The sequence below is a fragment of the Lithobates pipiens genome, unplaced genomic scaffold (assembly GCF_037356315.1).
Source record: "Lithobates pipiens isolate NorthernLeopardFrog02 unplaced genomic scaffold, aLitPip1_a1.2 Scaffold_28, whole genome shotgun sequence".
In the NCBI taxonomy this organism is placed as follows: Eukaryota; Metazoa; Chordata; class Amphibia; order Anura; family Ranidae; genus Lithobates; species Lithobates pipiens.
The window spans coordinates 133,487,023-133,510,269 of record NW_027507789.1 but is presented as its reverse complement, the minus strand read 5'-3'; the positions used below and the strand labels follow the sequence as shown (position 1 = coordinate 133,510,269).

Below are 23,247 nucleotides of genomic sequence, written 5' to 3'. Positions count from 1 at the left end.
GTGCTAATCAGAACAGCTCATCAGTGCCCATTAGTGCAGCTTATCAGCACATATCAGTGAAGGAGAGAAAAAATAACTTATTTGCAGTATTCTTCACTTGGAATCAGGCGTGAGCAATTCGTATTGCCCAACACCCAATCTTTCAATGAACATCTGTCTAATAATGTAAAAAAACAACACACACACACACACACACACACACACGCAGATAATTGGTGCACAACCACATTGCACAACTAGCATTTTTCTGCAGCTAGGTAGAAAGGAACAGTGAACACACCCTTTTAGGCCAGTCTTTCTCAACCTTTTCAACACAGGAACCCTTGAAATAGTTCTCTGGACTCAGAATCCCTGCTGAAACTTTGAAATGTACAACTCATGATACATTAGTGTGATGGTCAGTGGGAAGAATGGTCCTTACAGATAGCTAAAAAGATCAATGTGTGTGTGGGAAGTTATCTGAGTGGCAGAAATTGTCCAATGCTGAAGGAACCCCTAGCAACCTCTGGAGGAACCCTAGTTGAGAATCACTGCTTTAGGCTGACACTGCCACTCTTTGCAAGTAACCACTCATTGCGCATAGAGCCTCTGACCAACCCTGTGTATGTCCACGTTTGGTGCTCCCGGGGAGCTCTGGTTGTACATAGGCTGGCCACAGCTAAACAGCCAGTCTGTATATGGCCATGGCACAAAGGTTTCTGTATCCAGTGGCACGTTAATCCACCTCTGAATGCAGCAAAAAACACACATCTGAATGAAGCCTCTCTTATTCCTACAGGAACTGATACTAGCATAAAAGATGGAACAGCAAATGTATCTATAGGCAAAACTAATCAAATAAACTAAAAGTTGTTGCAGATACAGCAACAGGAGCTGTAACCTCATATCATTTTTTTATGTCGAGTCCCTCCAGCACAGCCAGGCAGTTTCATAACCTTAATAAAATTCTTTATTATCTGTTCACCTGCATATCAGCAGAACAAGGTGGACCTCCGGACAACATCTCTCACTATAAACATAGCTTACATGCTAGTAATGTAGCTATATTGATTTTAATTGTCATTGTAAAATTTGGCAGACGGAGCATGTTTTTAAAGTGGTTGTATACCCACATTTTTAACTTTTACCTACAGGAAAGCCTATAATAAGGCTTACCTGAAGGTAAAAAAAAATATCTCCTAAACCTGTACGGTTTAGGAGATATTCCCCTCGGTATGCGCCGCTGACTGCAGCGGCGCATACGCACAAGGGGTTTCTCGCCGTCAAAATCCGGCAGCGGCCGGACTGAAATCTCCCGCGCGCATGCGCGGGAGTGACGATATCGCGGCTCCGGCCACTCACAGCGCCGGAGCCGCGATACCCGGAAGAAACGCTGAGGGAGCATGTCAGCTCCCTCGGCGTGGATCGGGCCAGATGTCGGGGCCTCGTTCTAAGGTAAGTATTTCATAATGAGCTAGTATGCGGTGCATACTAGCTCATTATGCCTTTTGCTTTGCAGGTTGAAAAAAATAAATAAAAAATGTGCGGGTTTACTACCGCTTTAAAATGATCATAAAATTATTTTAATTAAAAATAATTGAAAAATGATATTATAGGTGAATGGACACATATGCACAGATACCCACGTCCTCTGAGTCAGTTTGCTAGGTATAGTTGGTTTCATGTCTAATCAATATTGCCAGGCAGAAAATATATTTGAGAAAATATACATACCTTGGCTACAGGTAGCAGCATGGTAGGATGAGGGTTTCATTCTGTATCTTTGTGTTGCCTAGAGAGAAATAAAATAACGCTTTTGAAGCTGATTCCAAAATACTTCAAAGTCTCTACATTGACAATAGTTTGTTTTTGAGCAAACTGTCTAAAACCTGCTAATCTGCATTAAAGGAAAACAAACAGATGCTGATTCTTCTATTATATATGACAGAACAGTTTTGCACACAGCTATCATTTTGCAATTACTTTGTAAATTGTGTGTGTTGACAATAGTACAGACTCAGAGGAGGGCATGACCCATCTTTGTAACTAGTGACAGACATGGGGGGGAAAAGGGGACTAGCCTGTCTTAAGGCTCCCCTTTTCCTTATGGAATTGTTGCAGGAGCAGTTTCCAGGTCCCCTGCTGTGAGGAATTGGCAGGAGGATCTGGGATTAGTTCTCCAGGTCAGCTGACTGGGAATATTCTGGAAGGATAGGCACTTGGGACTGGGATAGGTCAAATGGGGTCAGATGATCCATATTTGGCTCATCGGAATCTGGGAGCCCCCTTTAATAAGGGGCCCCCAGATACCGGCCCCCCACCCTATGTGAATGAGTATTGGGGTACAATGTACCCCTACCCATTCACCTGGTGAAAAAAACGTAAATAAAACAGAACACAAGGTTTTGAAGAAGACCGGGCCACTGCTAATGAAGGAGTGGAGGCCCGGCAAGAAGAACCGAAGAGGGGGACAAGAACCCTGGGCGGCGACGAAGAAGAAAGCCGGGCTCCTCCGCTATTAAAAGAGCTAGCAGAAGATAGCGGAGGAGTCTGGCGGGAAAACCCCCGGAGCTGTGCAATAAATTATTTTTGAACCTTGTGTTGTGAAAGCTCCCCCCACAGCTCTTACTGTGCACAATCTATTACCCAATACCCCCCCCCCCCCTCCATCTTCATCCCCAGCTCTGACCACTGCAGAACAACCTCAACGTCTCCACAGCTGTCTCTGCATAGCCACCCCTCCCCCCTTTCCCTTTGTAGCTCTCTCACCTATTCATGGTTTATAGCACACAGGTTATCTTCACGACAATAGAACGGTGAAGCCAGCTCCGTTCTGTTAGGTAGAACATTCTACAGTCACCTCTCTGTACAGCGTCACCTGTCAGATCATCAGTGTACACAGAGCCGAGGAGGACTTCCACAGCACTTCACTCGGCTCCTTGCTACACTGATCAGACAGGCACCAGGTGGGGACAGAAGAAAAAACTTGTTGCGGCGTCTGGACCCGTGGCACCTATCAACAGGTGTGGGGAGGTTGTCCTCCATCATAAGCACACAGCTGGTGGAGGAAGTAATATGAAAAACTTCCTCTACCGGCTTCAGTGTTGAGTGACAGCCTGGAAAGGAGAGGGCTGCCATAGGTGGCGGAACACCGTTCCAGCTGAGAAAAAAGCCCTGCTTACAATTACGACTGTAACTCACAAAGCACACAAGATACTGTCCACTCTACACTTCCTTTTTTTTTTTTAATATGTAGCGCAGGCTCCTGAAGAGCACACACTATGTGTTTTTGTCATTTAACTTAACCCTTGAACCGCAGTTTGGTTTTGGGTTCACTTATCCTAAATTTAGACCTCAGCACCAGTCTAGCTGGACTGCCTGAACATAGGTGGCGCTGTCATCATGGCAGGGTGCAGAACGCAGTCTAGTTGGGGGCATTAGGGTTACTCTCTCTCAAAACCAGCCCAGTGGGAGTGCCACTCTTGCTGTGCTTCCTGGGAGAGGATACTTAAGGTGCGGATGTTACGTGTTTCGGGGTTCTGGTCCAGAAGTGTTTTCTGGCTGATGGTCCTGGTCCTCCTGACCAGCCCCTAGGACTGTCATGGCCTGGGGGGTGGATCCACCTGACAGGTCTCCGGGGCTGGCTAGCCCGAGGCAAGGAAACTGAAGGAAGGATTCGGAGGTGGTCTGGTGTCGTCTCAGTTAGTGGAGAGGCCAAGCAACTGTGAAGGTTTCCAGGGGAGGACTCTTCGGGAGAAGGCCACGCAAGGGTTGGCTTCTCAATAAGAGCCTGGACAAGTTGGGAGAACCAAGTGAATCCAATCTCCTGTGGTATCGCCGGACCGGCTGCAAGATACTGGTACCATATACGAGGGTTCTACAAACTTTGTTTCACTCAAGTGTTCTATAGCAAGTCTGTGGCAGAGACTGTATTTGTTTGAAGCACCCCTTTGGCTGCTAGGCCTGGTGAGAGAAGGACTATCCAACAAGGGTAAGATTCCAGCTGTGAATGGCTATTCTCTGGATTTTCTACTGGTGAGAGACTTTCCCTATTGAAATTATCATTAAGAGTACCTGGACTTTTCCCTACCTAAACCATCTAACCCCATGTTGAGAGACTGTTTGTTAACTATCTTTTGCAAATAAAAATCCCTTTGAGTGGATCTGGAGTCAGTCTCCACGGTTCTTGGGCTGTCTACCTCAGGAAACCCCTAGATGAGCACGAGGTGAAGAAGGTAACGGTAAGCCCAATTAATTCAGCTGCTTCTTCAGGGGTCAGTGCTACAAACATATTTGTATTTGCTTCACATCCAGGACATTTGATGGCTGATCTTTAAAGATTAGCAGATTACCACTGGGGAAGCACATGACCATTGTATAACAGATGGGACTTACTTAACCCACCATCTACCTTTCCCAACTGCTACGCCCCCCCCATTTACTAAACCCCAGAAATTGAGACCACACCAATCTGGAGTAAACATGGCCATAGCAGCCAATTATCTTTATTATAAAAATATTCAAAACAACATAAATAACATAAATTAACATATCTAAATCAGGTAGTAAGGCACTTCCTCCATTGCAACTCCTCCCGTTGGTCTGTGCTAGGGTAAACCCACCAATCACCATCATAACCATTACGGCACTGCGTTACCCAAACTATAATAGACCTCAAGCTGACAAACTAGCTCAGAGGCCAAACACTGACCGCAGTGCACCTGATCACCAACTTCAGCTAAACTACCATTAGCTGTATCACCACCGATGGATACTATACCACCGATAGGTCCCGAACTCTTCCATCACTGGGGTTAATCCTTCATCCGCACAGACCAACAACATGCCACAGCACGCAAGGGCAAAACCTTAGGCTTGCGCGCCCTGCCAAACCCTCAAAGCTCGTTGAATCCCATCCTGAATCCCCAGGGACCATAAATCAGTTCCTACATCGTTTCAAGTAGCGCCAGGTATCCACTTCTAATTCCAGGTGCCGTATAGCCAACCCCTCATTCCTGACCACAAAACCACTAACCTCATTTACTTTCTTCCTGGCCCTGTTGATCTTATCCACCGATCTCGCAAACCTCCAAGCCGTCATAGCCACCATGTCGGATCACACAATTATCATGCGTGGAAAGGCAAGGTGGAGCTGCCAAAAATCAAACTTGATTTCCTTCACTAAATCCAGCATGGTCTTTACACCCAGGTCATTGCCCCCAACGTGCAGCACCAGCACATCCAGAGGCCTGTCCCAGCGTGAAAAACGGTGTACCTCCGACACCGCCCTGCCCCACAGCATGCCTGGCACCCCCAGTCATCTACTAATAACTTCATCCTGCCGGGAAAAAACAAGTTGCCGGCCGTCCGGACGAGCATCACCCCGTCTAGCCCCCCCCAACAAACGTAAGAGTGGCCTACTATCCACACCAATCCCTGACGTCTGCCTGCAAGAAAGGAAGAGAAGAAAAAATACAACCCCAAACATCAATATGGAACATAAGCCAGCATAAAAAACACACACGTAGACCCCCTCCCTCCTCAGGCACGTTAGACAACTAATAAATGTGGGCGGACATACAACTGGAACTGTCTGGATTCCCACCTCCCAATTCGCTTCACCGCCGCCTCGTCCAACCCCCACCTGACCGCTTCAGTGGCTGCCCCTATGTGGAAGGAATGCAAGGAAAATTTCTGATCCCCCCAATCCCAATGCCACCAAGCACCGCTTAAAAACTGCTGTAAACTGAAATCTCGAGAGGGACCGCCCATCCTGATGCACCAAAAACGACCCCCCCACCGCCGGGCGCACAGCCAAAAAACTTTGCACCAACCTAATAGGGCACAAGGGCGATCCGGGCAAGGAAAACACCTGCACCATCTTACCCTTGCCCCGCTGATCCGTTTTAGAGCGGTACACCAGAATAGACAACTTGTCCCCCTCGCACGCCACCGCAGCCAATCCCAAACCTACTTGCCGGCTCCGCGATGGACTAACCAGTTCGCTAACCCGCAATGCCCCAAAAAATGCCAAAGCAAATGCTGCTCTGAACAAGGCCACCTCGTACGGTGGCGAACATGTTCCCGCTAATTTCGCCAACAACCTACCCAAAAGTTTGAACGAAACCGGGCACCTGGAATCCCTGCTAATATGAGAGCGCCTATAACCCTTCATAGCCTGTCTGACCCAAAAAATCCTTCATGTCCGGTAAACCTTTAAACTTGAACCAAAACGCCAGCCCAGCCAACTTTTTATTAAGCCCCGACACGGACACCCCTGCCTCAAAATTCCTGGAAACAAAATAGATAACCAATAAACGTAAGTCCCGTTCCTCCTGATCCTCCGAGACCTGTTGCACGAGGGCAACCCATTCCCCCCACACCTTATTGTATGCTGACCACGTCACCTCGCTCACCGACCGTCTTATCCAGCCCACTACTCGTCCAAGACAATACTCCACAGCCACTCCGGACAAGGGACCCCTCACTGTTCCGCCCCCGGTGCCAACTCCCGAAACCTGTCCCACTGGAAGCGAGACAAAGCATCAGCGATGACGTTCTCCACACCCGGAAGATGAACAGCATAAAGAAACACATTTAACTGTAAACAGCGCAGTACGAGGCGCCTGAGCAACATGACCACCGGCGGCGATGCCGCCGATACCTTGTTGATCACTTGAACCACCCCCAAGTTATCCCCATGAAACCGCACCTTCAAATTACGGAAAGCCTCGCCCCACAATTCCACCGCCAAGACCACTGGAAACAGTTCCAACAGCAACATGTTTTTTAACTAGGCCCGCCGTTTTCCACAATTCCGGCCATGGCCCTGCGCTCCATTTTCCCTGAAAAAAGGCACCCGAAGCCTGCTGCCCCTGCTGCACCCGTGTACAGCTCCAGGTCAAAGTTGCTAACAGGGCCCGACATCCACAGCACCCTGCCGTTGAAGTTAGTCAGGAATGCGTGCCATGTCGCCAGATCATCCCTATGTGCCTTCACCAAGCGCACATAGTGCTTGGGCGAGGTGGCCCCCGCGGTACTGGCTGACAGCCGTCGGCAGAATACCCTGCCCATCGGCATATGCGACACGCAAAGTTCAACTTACCCAGCAGCGATTGCAACGGCCTAAATTGCATCTTGCGTAATCCCATCATCCCACGGATCTCCGCTTGGAGCGCCCTCAACTTCTCCTCCGGCAGCCTACATTCCATCTTCTCAGAATCCAACACAATACCCAAGAAGCTCAACACCATCCGCGGGTCCTCCGTCTTGTCCGGGGCCAAGGGGACTCCAAACTTCTCAGCAACATGTTCCAACGTAGCCAACAGTATCGCGCACACCTCCGAAGAAGGCGGGCCCATGCAGAGGAAGTCGTCCAAATAATGTATTATCGAATTCAGTCCCGCGACGTCCCGCACTACCCACTCAATGAATGAACTAAATCTTTCAAACAGCGCACAAGATATGGAACAACCCATGGGCAGGCATCTATCAACGTAGAATTCCTCCTGCCAATGACAACCCAGCAGCCGGAAGCTTTCAGGATGGACAAGAAGCAGACGGAAAGCCGATTCAATATCGGTCTTCGCCATCAACGCTCCCTTCCCATACTTCCTGACCCAAAAAACTGCCGCGTCAAATGATGTATAAGACACCGCGCAGATCTCAGGGTCAATAGCATCATTCACCGATCTCCCTTTTGGATACGAGAGATGATGAATGAGCCTAAATTTGTTAGGCTCCTTCTTGGGCACTACACCCAAAGGTGACACCACCAAATTCGGAATGGGCGCTACCGGAAAGGGGCCCCCCAATGCGCCCTAACGACACCTCCTTCTTCAGTTTTTCAGATACCACCCCGGCGTGTAGTAACGGCGATCACAGATTGCACGCCAATGGGGGCGCATCACCCAGGTGTACCAGAATACGAAAACCCTCCGGAAACCCCCGGGCCAGCAACTGCGCCGCCTCCCGATCCGGATATCTATCGAGGAAAGGCAGCATCTTTCCCACTTTCACCGGCATTGTCCCCTTTTCCAACAGCATCACTAGACTTGCCTTTACCCTGCTTGAAGCAGCAGGACAAGGGGTGTCCCCCACCGCAGCCAGAGCATTCGTGCTTGTACTTGCACGACCCTCCGAACCTACAGGACCCCTCATTGAACTGCCAACACACCCCTTTTTTCCTTGTGCCCGATTGTCCATGGTTAGTGGACCCACCGGCCCCCCTAGAAAAAACTGGCTAGTTGACCTTGCCGAGGTCATAAGGCGCATCCATAAGCTGATGTCCTTATGATCCCATCTCAAGGACGGGCGAATAGCCCTCCGCTGATGAAATTGCTCGTCATAACGCAACCAAGACGTTCCCCCATACACTCAGTAAGCCTCTCCCACGGCGTCCAGGTAGCAAAACAGCGCCGAGCAGTGTTCCGGGTTCTTCTCCCCTATCACACTAGCCAAAATAGCGAACGCTTGCAGCCAATTAGTTAACGTCCTGGGAATGAGCCTATATCTCCGCTTCTCCTCGTCCTCCTTTTTGTGGTCCTCTGGCCTCACCCTATCCAAATTAAACTTCTCCAGCGGCAGAAGGGCGAAAATCTCGACGTATTCCCCTTTCTATATCTTCTCCCGGACCTCAGGCTTCAGATGACCCCAAGGGGCCCCTCGAAGCACACATAAACCTCACATTTTTCCGCATCCGCTAAACGGACCAAGTCCTGTTTTTTGGTGGTCTCAGTGGTAGCCCCCCGCGGGTGTCTTTTCCGCCCCTTGGTCAGCCATCCCAGCCACCGTGCTGGCAGGCGCTGCTGGCTCAGCAGCCACAACCACCTGTCCCCCCGACCCGCCCCGCACTCCCACTTCACCCCCAACCCCGGGACCACACATGCAGCCGCCGGGGCCTGTTCCCCACCCACTCCAGGCTCAAACCGGTGAACCAGCTTCTTCAAAGCTGCCAGAAACCCACGTAAACCTACGTCCGCCACTGCGCGGTCCGAGACCAATGCGGCCAGAATAGAGGGCGCGGTCCCAGCTGGTCACCCCTTGCGGCCCTGCCCCGCCCCCGCATTACCCCCCACAGTACAAGACATAGCAGAAAAAACAGATGCAGACTCACCGAGGTGCCTGGATGGAGTCCCACCAGCCGAAGGTCCCGAGTACACCGCTGCCGGAAGTCCTTGCTGACCCTCGTCCTCCGACTGCGACAGTTCCCCCTCCGAGCGAACGTCCGCCAACTCCGCCTTGCTTGCCGACTGCCCTCCACCGGAAGCATCACTGGATGCCGGGGATCCGCGGATCTTCCTGTTCTTCTGCAGCATGCCAGATCCGCCCGCCGACTTCCGCAAAGACTTGCCAGGACCCGCTTGCCCTCACTCCCAGTGCCGTCCAAGACCACTGCCTGCAGCCGCCATCTCCCCTCCGTCTGCCGCAGCCCGCCATCCCACTGCAGGGGTCACCTGCAGTCCACCCCCCCAGGAGTGCCACCTGCTGCATGTCCCTGGAGCCCAGCGGCCATCTTCCCGGGTGTCCCCCTTGTAAGCCCCACCCCGCCATCTCAAGGCCTAGAGCTGGGTATCCTGCCCATCCCAGCATCCGACTTAGAACTGCCAGCGCCACCCCCCACATGTCCTGTGCCAGCACTGTGCCTCATGGTGCCCCCCCGCCGCGTTCTGGGTGGGCCTGAGGGAGCCCTGCTCTCTCTACCACGTGCTCCATGAGTCCCGGGGGGGAGGGGGATCTGGTACCTCACCCAGCGCCGCTGCCAGCTGTGCCTCCAGCCATCCAGGTCCCCTGGACGCCGATTCGGCCTTCAGCCACGCAAAGAGCTCCTCCACGGCTGCCATGCTTCAGTCAGTTCCTCCCAAGCTCGTTTCTCCCTGCAGACTGAGGAGGGGAGGAGCCGCCCCCTCTACACATTAACTCTGCTCCTCCCCTCCCAGCCTCTGCAACAGTACCGCCCTCTCACCACTGACCCCTCTCACAGTCCATGTTAACTATGTCATGCCCGCCCTATGCCTATGCTCTCTTTTCTTTTTGCTCCGGGCTTTCTGGACTGAGAATCTGCAAATGTTTGAGTGACCAACAAGGGGTTTTATGACACCAGCACCATGATATACAGCAATGACACCAGCACCATGATAGAGAGCACTGACATCAGCAGCGTGACATAAAGCACTCACACCAGCACCGTGATATACAGCACTGACACCAGCACCGTGATATACAGCACGGACACCTGCACCGTAAGCAGCCCCAGGAGGAAGTCAGCATAGCATAGGGATGGTGGGAGCACCTCATAATGAGCATAGCACAGGCATGGTGGGAGCCCCTCATAATATGCACAGCAGAGGTACAGCCCCAGGAGGAAGTCAGCACAGCACAGGGATGGTGGGAGCCCCTCATAATAAGCAGCCCCAGGAGGAAGTCAGCACAGCACTGGGATGGTGGGAACCCCTCATAATAAGCAGCCGCAGGAGGATGTCAGCATAGCACAGGGATGGTGGGAGCCCCTCATAATGAGCATAGCACAGGGATGGTGGGAGCCCCTCATAATATGCACAGCAAAGGTACAGCCCCAGGAGGAAGTCAGCACAGGGATGGTGGGAGCCCCTCATAATAAGCAGCCCCAGGAGGATGTCAGCATAGCACAGGGATGGTGGGAGCCCCTCATAATAAGCAGCCCCAGGAGGAAGTCAGCACAGCACAGGGATGGTGGGAGCCCCTCATAATGAGCATAGCACAGGGATGGTGGGAGCCCCTCATAATATGCACAGCAGAGGTACAGCCCCAGGAGGAAGTCAGCACAGCACAGGGATGGCGGGAGCCCCTCATAATGAGCATAGCACAGGGATGGTGGGAGCCCCTCATAATATGCACAGCAGAGGTACAACCCAGGAGGAAGTCAGCACAGCACAGGGATGGTGGGAGCCCCTCATAATAAGCAGCCCCAGTAGAAATATGACACCGCTCAACCTCTTCAAACAGGAGGGTACGGGCATATAGTACGGTGTGCTTTTTTTGGACAAGGAAGTGAGCCAAATGAAGAAAGAAGGTCTGTGTGCTCGATTAAAAAAATTGTTCATAGAGATATACATGGTCTACTGGTCACATGTGTTGAATTCCTCCGAGATCCATGCCTCATTCATTTTTAGAAATGTGAGGTAGTTAACAGTGTCGTGAGCTAGGCGAGTACGCTTATCGGTCAAGATCCCCCCTGCTGCTCTGAACGTCCTTTCTGACAGAACACTGGACGAGGGGCAAGCCAACAGTTCGATTGCAAATTGGGCAAGCTCTGGCCTGAGGTCAAGCCTGCCCACCCAGTAGTCCAGGGGTTCATCACTCCTTAGAGCGTCCACATCGGCCGTTAACCCGATGTAGTCGGACACCTGACGGTCTAGGCGTTCCCTGATGCTGGATCCGGATGACACCTGTCGATGAGTCGGCTGAAAGAATGACCTCATATCAGAAGTCACCAACACATCTTCAAACCGGCCTCTTCTTGCAGGCGCTGTTGGATTGGTACCCGCAACTCCTTCTCTGGGAGTGGGAATTGCTCCTCTGCCAGCACACGCAAAAGCAGAATGCAGCATTTCGCGAAGCAAGGCCTGGAAGTGCTCCATTCTGACAGCCCTCTGTGACGGCGGTAACATTTCCGCCATTTTGTGTTTGTACCGGGGGTCTAAGTACGTTGCCACCCAGTACTGGTCCTTGACCCTTATGCTTTTTATACGAGGGTCCCTGTTAAAACACTGGAGCATGAAGGCCCCCATTTGCACTAAACTGGAAGCGGTGTGGTGGCCTGGCTCCTGCTCATCATCCAGGATAATTCTCCTCTCCCCATCCACGCACAACAACAGGGATCCCAGAAAGGTTTAAAGCATGCTCTTCTTGCTCCTCCTCATCTGCCCCGGAACCATCCTCCTCTGACTCCTCTTCAGACTCCTATTGTTCACTTGTCTCAGATAGAGTAGCCCCCCCTGGGAATTCATCCAGCATTGCGACTTCCTCATCTTCCCGCTCCTGCTCCTCCACAGCTTGATCAATGACACGACGCAATGCATGCTCCATAAAGAAGGCATAAGGTACCATGTCACTGATGGCGCCATGGCTGCGACTGACCAGTTTGGTGATCTCCTCAAATGGCCGCAGAAGTCTGCATGCGTCAGAAAAAAAAACCAGCTCCCCAGAACCTGTTCTGCCGCAGAGTTCATACAGGTAGACGTTAACTGCAGGTTTCTGCTGGAGCAGCCTATCAAGCATATAGTTCCATAGCGTTGGGCAATCGCAAATAAGACGTCTGACCGGCAGATTGTGTCGCCGCTGAATGCCAGCAAGGCGAGCCATGGCCGTGTAAGATCTTCTGAAATGGGCTGAGATTTTCCTTGCCTGCCGCAAGATGTCCTGGACCCCAGGGTATTTGACAACGAATCGCTGCACGACCAAGTTTAAGACGCGTGCCATGCATGACACGTGCGTCATTTTGCCCTGTTTCAATGCGCTAAGCAGATTGGCACCGTTGTCACACACCACTTTACCAACTGTCAAATTGAGCGGTGTTAGCCACTGACCTGCCTGTGAACGCAAAGCTGAAAGGAGTGCCGGGCCAGTGTGGCTCTTGGCTTCCAGGCACAACAGACGCAGCACGGCATGGCAACGTCTCACCTGGCATGTCGAATAGGTTCTGGGGAGCTTGGGCGGCGCAGCGAAAGAGACGCTAGCAGCGGAAAAGGAGGAGTCAGCCGAGGAGGAGAGGGAGGAGGATGGAGTAGGAGGAGGAGGAGGAGGAGAAGAAGAGCCAGGCCTGCATGCAATCCATGGCGGTACAACCAAATCTACACGGGTGCCATGGGTTACATGCTTGACGGCCATCAGAAGGTTCACCCAGTGGGCAGTAAAAGTGATATACCTTCCCTGCCCATGTTTGCTAGATCATGTGTCTGTGGTCAGATGTATCTTGGCACCGACACTGTGTGCCAGAGATACATTCACTTGCCGCTGAACATGGCCATATAGCTCTGGGATGCCCTTCTGTGAGAAATACTTCCTTCCTGGGACATTCCATTGTGGTTTTCCAATGGCCACAAATTTGCGAAAGGCCTCCGAGTCCACCAGTTTATATGGCAGTAGTTGGCGGGCTATGAGTTCTGACAAGCCAGCCGTCAACCATTGGGCAAGAGGGTTATCCGGCGTCATCATTTTTTTACGCTCGAACATTAGGCCCACGGAAGCCTGCCTTTTTGCAGAAAAACGTGAGCTTGGCGTGATGGAAGGTGGAGTGGAGGACAATTGTGAGGAGAGAGGAGAAGGAGAAGTAGAAGACGAGGCTGGACGGTGAGAGCCTGGAGTGTGGCTTTGTGTGTTCCGTTGCTCCCACTGGGCTCGGTGATGGCTGCTCATGTGCCTTCTTAAGGCGGTCGTCCCTAGGTGAGTGTTGGGCTTACCGCGACTAATGCGTTGACTGCAAAGATTGCAGATGGCAACGCTATTGTCAGCAGTGGACACGTTAAAAAAAGCCCACACTGCGGAGCCATGTGCCGGTGTCCTGGGAGCGCCAGATGTGACTGTACATGGTCGATGACTTGCTCCTGATACATTTGCAGTCTGCTTTGTCCCTCCTGTGCAATGTAAGTTATTCCTACTTCTCCTCCCTATCTGCTGGTCCATATCTCCCTCTGAACTCCCCTCCTCTTCCTCTCTTGTGGGCACCAACGTGACATCACTAGACACGTCATCATCGACGTCACCTTCCCCACCGCTATAAGTAGAGATCTCGGAGTAGGCAGCAACACCAGGGACCAACCTCCTCCTTGGGCTGATCTAGGTACTGTCGTCAGACTGCTGAGTGGCGGTTGTTGCTACCTCCTCTTCCTGATCCAATACCAAGAGTGGCTGTGCATCAGAAATGTCTTGATATGGATCAGAAAATAATTCCTGTGACTCAAGCTGAAGGTATGTGGTGGTGGTGGTGTTGTTGGTGGTAGTGTCTTTGGGGGTGCACATAGCAGAGAGTGAAGAAGAGGGTGCAGATCGAGAGGATGAGGAGGGTGCAGAAGAGTAAGGCTGAGTGAGCCACTCAACCAAGTCTGGTGCGTCCTTTAAATGAATTGAACGCACCTTCTGCAACTTCCCACTTTGGCTCAAGCCTTTTGCTCCTGCCCTACCCCTACCACCCCTGCGGAAGGGCCTACCTCTTCCTCTGCCTGTCATTTTTTTAATTACCCTGTGGCAAAACTCTCAGTCCCTATACTGATAAAGGACTGCTGCAGTATAGGGCAGCAGTCAGCAGTAGTGCACCTCAACCCTATGTATTGTGAACCTATACCAGTCCTTATGGAATAGCAGACTGTACCTCACTCAACCCTATGTACTGTAGTACCCTATACCTTACCAGTCCTTATAAGGACCTTTGTGGAACAAGTAGGCTGTGAATGATTAACAGACTGTACCTCAGTCCCTATACTGATAAAGGACTACTGCAGCAGAAGTGCAGCAGTCAGCAGTAGTGCACCTCAACCCTATGCATTGTGGACCTATACCAGTCCTTACGGAATAGCAGACTGTACCTCACTAAAAAGGGGAAGAAGAAATAGACCTGGCGCTATACCATTTACTACTAGAAATCTGTACGTGAGAACTCTGTTACATATAATTTTCAGCGTGCTGGCAATTAAATGAAAATCATGAAATAAAAACCATGAAATAGAAAATGCTAATCCATATACCATAGGTAGCTTAAACAGTATGCTACTATTAATAATAATAAAGTGCAAGTGCCAGTGAATTTACATGTGCCAATAACTGTATGCTGTCATACATAAAATTAAAAAGGACTATTAAAATTAAAAATATAGAAATAAAACAAAACAAAATGTGATATCTTTGAACTGCCAGTGGATATAGTGACTGTACTTCGTCTATTGGGTGTTTTACAAAAAATATCGTGCAAAGTATAATCAAGGTTAATATCGTGGTGACTAGCACACTGCAAATAAATAAAAGTGGAAACGTGTGCAGTGAGAATTGAAAAAAACAAGAAAAATAAACAATGGACCATATGCATTTAAATTGTAAATAGTCTCTAGTGAGTGATGGAATCTTTCGTGCGTGAAGGAGGGGGGGGGGGTGATGATTTCCAATATTATTCCCTGTGTTCAGTGGTCACTTCTATATTATGCTCTCACCGGAAAAAGGACCCCATCCGGGGTGGATCAACCTTCACAATATCAGCTATTGTGTCGCTCTCTGGCTTGCTTCAGATGCAATGCTGGGGATCCCTCGTTTTTCCGTGAGTGTAGTGTGCCACGTTGTGTATGTTAAAAGAGAGGCATATCCATAGTGTAATAACGTTTAAAATCTCATTTTTATTCAAAATAGATTAAAACTACTTACAAAAACAGAGTTTTCAATTGCTCAGCTTCCTGGTGTATGCTAGAGGTGTACGTTGCCTGGCCACGCCCTACGCGTTTCGTCATTCAGACGTCATCTGGCTCCAGATGACGTCTGAATGACGAAACGCGTAGGGCGTGGCCAGGCAACGTACACCTCTAGCATACACCAGGAAGCTGAGCGGGACTTTTAAATCCGTTTTAAAGCTGTAACCCAACCGCAATTGAAAACTCTGCTTTTGTAAGTAGTTTTAATCTATTTTGAATAAAAATGAGATTTTAAACGTTATTACACTATGGATATGCCTCTCTTTTAACATACACAACGTGGCACACTACACTCACGGAAAAACGAGGGATCCCCAGCTTTGCATCTGAAGCAAGCCAGAGAGCGACACAATAGCTGATATTGTGAAGGTTGATCCACCCCGGATGGGGTCCTTTTTCCGGTGAGAGCATAATATAGAAGTGACCACTGAGGGGGCGCATGCGCGAGGCTCGACATGGCAGACGCTCTCCCTTAGAGCTCCGCGCTCCTCGCTGCAAGATCGGATCAATATTAGCCATCTGAACCCGCATTTCGCTACGATACCACACGGATCACCTTTGAGACAACACTGGCGTCTCTCGGGATGGTACTCACGGGACCGAAGGGCAAGAATAAGCCGAAACCCATCAAAGAAGCCCTGGCCCGGGCTTCCTCCAAAATGGCGGCTAAGGCCCTAGCTAAACACCACGCTGCCTCTCCTGCGGCCTCCGACCAAGCAGACAGCGGCGATGATGATGAATCGGACTCTAACCTTGGTGGTTCCCCACCTCTACCCTCCTCAGGTATGTCTCAAAATGCCTTTTTAAAACACATGGAGACCATGCTCCAAAAGGCTCTCAAGGCTACATCGGAACAAATAACGGACAGGCTATCACGGGAAATCCGTGAAATAGGTCAGCGCACGGCTGACCTGGAAACAAGAGTTGATGACATGGAGCTCACTCTTCAAGAACACTCTCAAACCTTTACTATGTTAAAAGAGGAGAATGCCACCTTACTCTCCCGTTTGGAGGATGCCGAAAATCGCTCCCGCAGGTCCAACCTGCGCTTACGCGGCATCCCAGAATCTGTGGAAGATGTGCAATCTTTTACGACCGCACTGTTCCAGGAACTCTCACCTTCCATTCCAATCGAACGGTTGGAGTTCGACCGGATTCATCGTGCCCTTACACGCCGCCAAACGGACGGACCCCCTCGAGACATTATTGTGAAGTTACATTTCTTTCGCACGAAAGAACAGTTACTGAATGATGCCCGTAAGAAAGAAGAATTGCTCTTCCAAACGCATAAATATCAGCTCTTCTCCGACCTGGCTCCGCTAACTATAGCTAAACGCCGTGCCATGAAGCCTCAACTTCAAGTTTTAATGCAGCACCAACTCAAATATACTTGGAGGTTCCCCTTCGCCCTGCAATTCACATACCAGGGCCAGCAGCATTCGTGCTCAACCCCGGAATCCTTACAGCATTTGCTGGAATCCCTTCGTCTGACATTGCCGGCTCAAGTCTCAGAGACTGCGCTACCCCGCACCCCGGCTCGATCCACGGCTCATCCATATTCAGCTACACCGAAACGCAACCCGCTGGACCCGACATCTATCCGTAAGGGGACACCTTCACGTCGTTCGGATGATGCCTTCCTCAGCCCAAAGTCCCGCACGCCTCGCTGATGTACCTGAGGGTGCTCACCTTTTTTTTTTCCTCAGTACTCTCAGAGTACCTCCTTGTGGTCCTGACCTCTGGACCTCTATTGTAGCTCTGCTGTTGCAGCACTCACTTTAATGTTGTTCTTTTTTTTTGTTTGTCACCTCGTGTTTTATAAACCTTTTTCTTTTGTTCTTAATTGATAATGTGCTGCTATCTGGGTGACAATAGCTGGCTGTGCTTGCGACGCCCTTACTTAGGTGTCACACGAGGTCTCTATGTCCCCTAATGGGGATATAGCTCTGGTTCAGTTATTTCTATTTTACATATATATATTGTTATATACTTCATTGACTTCATCTGTCTGCATACCATTTCCACGAATATTTTTTTATTTTTTTTTTTTGTGTGCTTTTTTTTTTTTTTTTTTTCTTTTTCTCTCTCTTATTTTTATTTATGATTGTTTTCTTTTTGGTCAGTCTGCTGAGGGAGGCGGGGGGGGGGGGCTGGGCGGGAGTTGGGGACATGACTTGCTCGTTTCCCCTCCTCTCGTCCCGGCGCCCTGCCCCTCCCTCTTTCATTTTTCATTTGATGTCTCCTTCCGCACCTCCCTCAGCACTCCACTTCATCAAGAGTGATGTATGTTTTTTAGCCTGCTTCCATTTATGCTACTCGTGGGCTGGCTATCTCTCTCCCTTATTCCCCTCCTTTTACCCTCCCCTACTTCCCCATATTTTTCCTCTCCTCCTATCTCCCTCATCCCCCCCCCCCCTCTCCCCTCCCTCTCTACTCCTCCCCTCACCCTTCCTTTGCTTTCCCCACACCCGCCCTTTCCCCTTGCCCCCCTTCCCTCTGCTCCTTTCTTTATCTCCCCCTCCGACCTGCGATAGTCGCAAATCCCTTTTTTTTTTTTTTTTTTTTAAGAAGGCTATAGTTACTGCCGTTTATCTCCTGTTTAGTTTATGTTACGTTTGCTCAAGATGTTGTCCTAACTTTAATAATATGGTTTTCATTGTTAGATCCGCTTGCAGTGGGGAGTTGTCACTGCTCCCCCACCTCCAGTGCTCTCCCTCTTCGGTCGGTCTTTTCTGGCTGAAGAGCTAGCGCACTATTTGGTTGGGCACTACAGATCCTTTGTTCAGTTTTTTTCTTAAACCATTGTGATGCCCTACGTTTTGTACACTACCTCCCTTCTTCTCTTCCCCCCTTGCTGTCCTTTTCCTCTTTTGTGCTTCCTTCTTGCTTTTTTCCTTCCTTTTTCTCTCCCTTTCTGGCCAGGTGGCTCACCCTCCTCATTTCACCCACTTTTTTTATGTATATTTATCCTTCCCCGCTCATATAGATGGCCCCTTTAAATATAATTTCCCTTAATGTTAAGGGACTTAACTCCCCTCATAAGAGAACAAAGGCCTTCCGTACCTTTGTTTCCTTGGGGGCCGATATTGTCGCCCTCCAGGAAACTCATTTTGCTGTTCGCAACACCCCCAAATATTTTAGCTCCAGTTATCCGTTAGTGTATACCGCCTCTGCAGATACTAAACACAGAGGTGTCTTACTTGCTTTCCGCCGCTCCCTGCCCTTCACATTACAAACAGAGATCAAAGACCCCTCAGGCCGCTATATTATATTGGTGGGCCTCTTACAGGAAGTGGAAACTACGTTTGTCTCCTATTATGCCCCAAACGTCAACCCGATCCCCTTTTTCACTCACCTCTTACGGGTAGTTAAGACGCACGCCAAAGGCACGTTGTTTCTGTGCGGCGACTCAAATTTGGTACTTCATCCGCATCTGGATAAGTCTCCCTACTCCCCAGATCATTATTCCCCTGCCTCACAACTTCGTAGATTGTTGCAACAACATTCCCTTTTAGATTCCTGGAGAGAGTGTAACCCATTGAAGAAAAATTATACTTACTATTCCCCCCCACACAATTCGTTTTCTAGAATAGACCATATCCTTGTACCAATCGCTTCCTCCCCAATTTTGCTGAAATCATCCATACAACCCATCTCGTGGTCAGATCACTGCGCTGTTGTAACTACGATCTCGTCGTTAATACCCCGTCCTGACAATAAATCCTGGTGTATGAACGAGGCCCTCCTTACTAACCAGTCTTACTGTCTCGATATTCAAGTTGCCCTTAATGACTATCTTCAATTTAATGCTAGTCCAGACATTTCGCCGACCCTCCTCTGGGAAGCGCATAAACCGGTGATCAGAGGTACGTGTATTTCAGTTGCCACGCATCTAAAGCGTGACAAAAAACTCAAATTACAGCGGTTGGAGGCTGACTTCCAACGCCAGTTCCTCCAATTTCAAACGACTCCTTCTAATGTTAATAAGAAACAGCTTGAGGTAACCAGGTTGGAACTGGATCTGCTCTTGGCTGAATCTGCGGAGAAAGCTCTCCGCCGGTCCGGCCACAAGATCTACACTAAAGCCAACAAGCCGGACACCTTCCTGGCGTTGAGTCTTCGACGACCAGACCGTATACATAAACCTATTAGACTCCGGCTGGCAAATGGCACTCATACTAGCAACCCTGTTAAGGTACTCTCTGAATTCCGTAAGCGTCTTGCTAACCTGTATGAATCGAGGGGGTCTCTTCCCTCTTCTGAGGCGGAGATGCTCTTCCAAGATTTACCTATACCTTCATTGCCTGATGCCAGCCGGGAGTCTATAGATAAACCCATCTCGGTTGAGGAGGTCCTTGCCGCCATTAAATCACTTAAACCTCATAAACGCCCTGGCCCGGATGGTCTTCCTGCTGTGTATTACAAGAAATTCGCATCCACTCTTGCCCCACTTCTTTCTAAATCCTTCAACGCCTTGCTAAAGCAACAATCCCTTGGTCGAGACTCGCTGACTGCCATTATTGCCATGATCCCCAAGCCCAATACTGACCACACCCTTTGGTCCAACTATAGGCCCATATCCCTTTTAAACGTAGATGTGAAACTACTAGCCAAAATCCTTGCCCTAAGACTCAACCCGATCATTGGAGGCCTGATACATAAGGATCAAGTAGGATTCATTCCTCGCCGCCAGGCTGCCGACAACATCCGTCGGGTGGTCCTTCTACAACACTTAGCTATCTCCCGTAAGATTCCCATGCACCTTTTATCCCTTGATATTAGGAAAGCTTTTGATACGGTCTCGTGGCCCTATCTCCACTACATTTTGGGACGTTGGGGTTTTGGCCCCAACTTCTTGCAATGGGTAAGTGCTCTGTATACTCATCCACAGGCATATGTTAAGTACTCGGGCTTCAGTTCAGAGTGTTTCCCAATTAATAGAGGGACAAGGCAGGGTTGTCCCTTATCCCCGTTAATATTTGCCTTAGTAATTGAACCCCTTGCTGCCTTGATTAGATCAGATCCCAATATTCAGGGTGTAGAGGTCGCTTCTACAACTCACAAAATATGTCTTTTCGCAGATGACGCCCTGTTATTTGTTACATCTCCGCATGTCTCCCTGCCCAACCTTCTACAACTCCTGTCTAAATTTGCAAGAATATCCGGATTAGAGGTAAATCAAGAGAAATCCAAAGCCCTCAACGTGTCGCTCCCTCCAGAGGTTCTCGACCTCATAAAAAGTAATTTTCCCTTTCAATGGTCCTCCTCCTCCATTTCCTACTTGGGTATCAAACTAACTAGTGACCCCGCCCATTTATTTCGCTCCAATTATCTCCCAATGTTTAAACACTTGTCCTCTATGCTTGACACGTGGCTGCCTTTACATGTTTCATGGCTGGGGCGGATCGCGGCTGTGAAGATGTCATTGTTGCCGAAGTTGTTGTACCTGTATAGAGTCCTTCCGGTCGCGATTCCGCCATATTTCCACAGGGCGATCCAGAGTCGGGTATACAAATATATCTGGGGCACCCGGACCCCCCGAGTCTCACGTTCAACCTTGCTCCGCAGTAAGCTCCATGGGGGTCTTGGTGTTCCCAATTTTCTCCGTTACTTTCATGCAGCTCAACTTGCTCAGTTGACCCTTTACCATGCGAAAACGGAGATCCCTCTCTGGGTAGCTCTGGAGGCAATAGATTTACATCCCATACATATCACTAATCTTTTATGGCTCCCCCCCACTGCCCGAGGTCCTATTCATAATCCTATAACCCTACATTCCATGAAAATCTGGGACAAATTACGCAGACCTTTTAAATTGACTTCCCCGCACCTACCCCTACTATCTCTTCTTGGCCACCCACTATTCCCCCCCGCATTTTCTCAGCCTGCCTCTTTCCTGGCCTGGTCTCGTGCCGGACTGGAACGCGTCAGGGACTTCATCTCGAATGGTGTCCTGAAACCCTTTCCATCTATACAAGCCCATTCACACCTCCCCCCCCGGGAGTGCTTTAGGTATCTCCAAATTTCCCATTTTATCCAAACCCTCATGGGCTCCCAAAGGGTCCTGAACAAATTGTCTCTCTTTGAGAGTATTTGTGACTCAGACCCCCATGCCCCGGGCATAATCTCCAGTCTTTATGTGTATCTCACGTCCCCCTCACCCCTGCCTCCCTCGTATGTTTCTGCTTGGTCCAAGGACCTATCCTTGGACCTGGATGATAGCGATTGGTCAACGATATGGGCGACTACTAAGCTTTCCTCACAGAATGTTGTTGCGCTAGAGGCCAGTTATAAAGTCCTCATGAGATGGTACCTGGTTCCTACCAGGATAGCTAGATTTCTACCGTCATACTCCCCCAATTGCTTTCGTGGCTGTGACACTGGTGGTACCCACTTGCACATTTGGTGGACATGTCCTGTGGTGCAGCGCTTCTGGGCGACAATATTTCATATGGTTTCCATTCTATTTGATGTGACCCTCCCTCCCGACCCATCTCTGGCCCTACTTAATCTTCCACCGCGAGACTTTACTAAATCACAATTGCGTCTCTTTTTGCAACTCACTACAGCTGGCAAGCAGACAATTGCGAAGGCATGGAAGTCTCCATTTCTGCATATTGCGGAAGTTAAGAATAGGGTTACCCAGGCTATGATACACAGCAAAATTGAGGCCACAATAGTGGACAGGATCCCACGACATCTTAAGGTCTGGCGCCCTTGGCTAGACCATTTTCTTCCCCCTGGATTTGATAGTCGACTTTTGAAACCCTAGGCTTGACTTATTAGGAGCCGGGGAGGCTCACACCCCTTTGTGACATCCTTGAGCCACCTGGTCAGTGCCACCTTCCCTCCCAACCCCCCTCTTTCCTTAGTTCCTTCAATTCTTTTGTGTTGTATCCCTAATTCTGGTTCTTCCTCTTTTTTTCTTTCTGATCTCTTGCTCTGTCTTACCTCTCTCCATTTCCCGTTATCCTTTTTTGATAATGATGCTCAACCTACACAATATATGTATGCTCACTGTTGTCACAGTAATCTGTGCAGAGTTCTGTCCTACTACATCTTCTAGTGTTAACTGGACTCTGTCCCTGAGATACTATTGGTAATGTGAGTTGTAGGCCCAAGTTCTAATCCGCGCTTTAGCATGGAGTACATTTAGTATATTTGAATGTAGCCTGACTCTGTATCTATGCTTGATATTTTGATGTGAAGTGTTTAATTTTTTTTCTTTGGAACACATGTTTGTAACAGTGACTGTCTGTTCCTAATGCTTATTATCAATAAACTATTTGAAAGCAGAAGTGACCACTGAACACGGGGAATAATATTGGAAATCATCACCCCCCCCTCCTTCACGCACGGAAGATTCCGTCACTCACTAGAGACTATTTACAATTTAAATGCATATGGTCCATTGTTTATTTTTCTTGTTTTTTTCAATTCTCACTGCACACGTTTCCACTTTTATTTATTTGCAGTGTGCTAGTCACCACGATATTAACCTTGATTATACTTTGCACGATATTTTTTGTAAAACACCCAATAGACTAAGTACAGTCACTATATCCACTGGCAGTTCAAAGATATCACATTTTGTTTTGTTTTATTTCTATATTATTAATTTTAATAGTCCTTTTTAATTTTATGTATGACAGCATACAGTTATTGGCACATGTAAATTCACTGGCACTTGCACTTTATTATTATTAATAGTAGCATACTGTTTAAGCTACCTATGGTATATGGATGAGCATTTTCTATTTCATGGTTTTTATTTCATGATTTTCATTTAATTGCCAGCACGCTGAAAATTATATGTAACAGAGTTCTCACGTACAGA

General features: G+C 49.2%; 1 protein-coding gene across 3 annotated transcripts in view; it reads right to left on the bottom strand.

Moving 5' to 3' along the window:
* The window catches only part of CFAP97D1 (CFAP97 domain containing 1), a 504,236-nt gene that overhangs the window by 104,554 nt on the left and 376,435 nt on the right, over positions 1–23,247 (bottom strand). For 2 of the 3 annotated variants that reach the window (XM_077459588.1, XM_077459587.1), the window contains exon 5: positions 1,714–1,771. The exons of the other annotated variant lie outside the window; for it this stretch is intronic. In XM_077459588.1, coding sequence (XP_077315714.1) covers positions 1,714–1,771 — 58 coding nt within the window. The remainder of the gene's footprint in view (positions 1–1,713; positions 1,772–23,247) is intronic. 3 annotated transcript variants of the gene reach the window in all.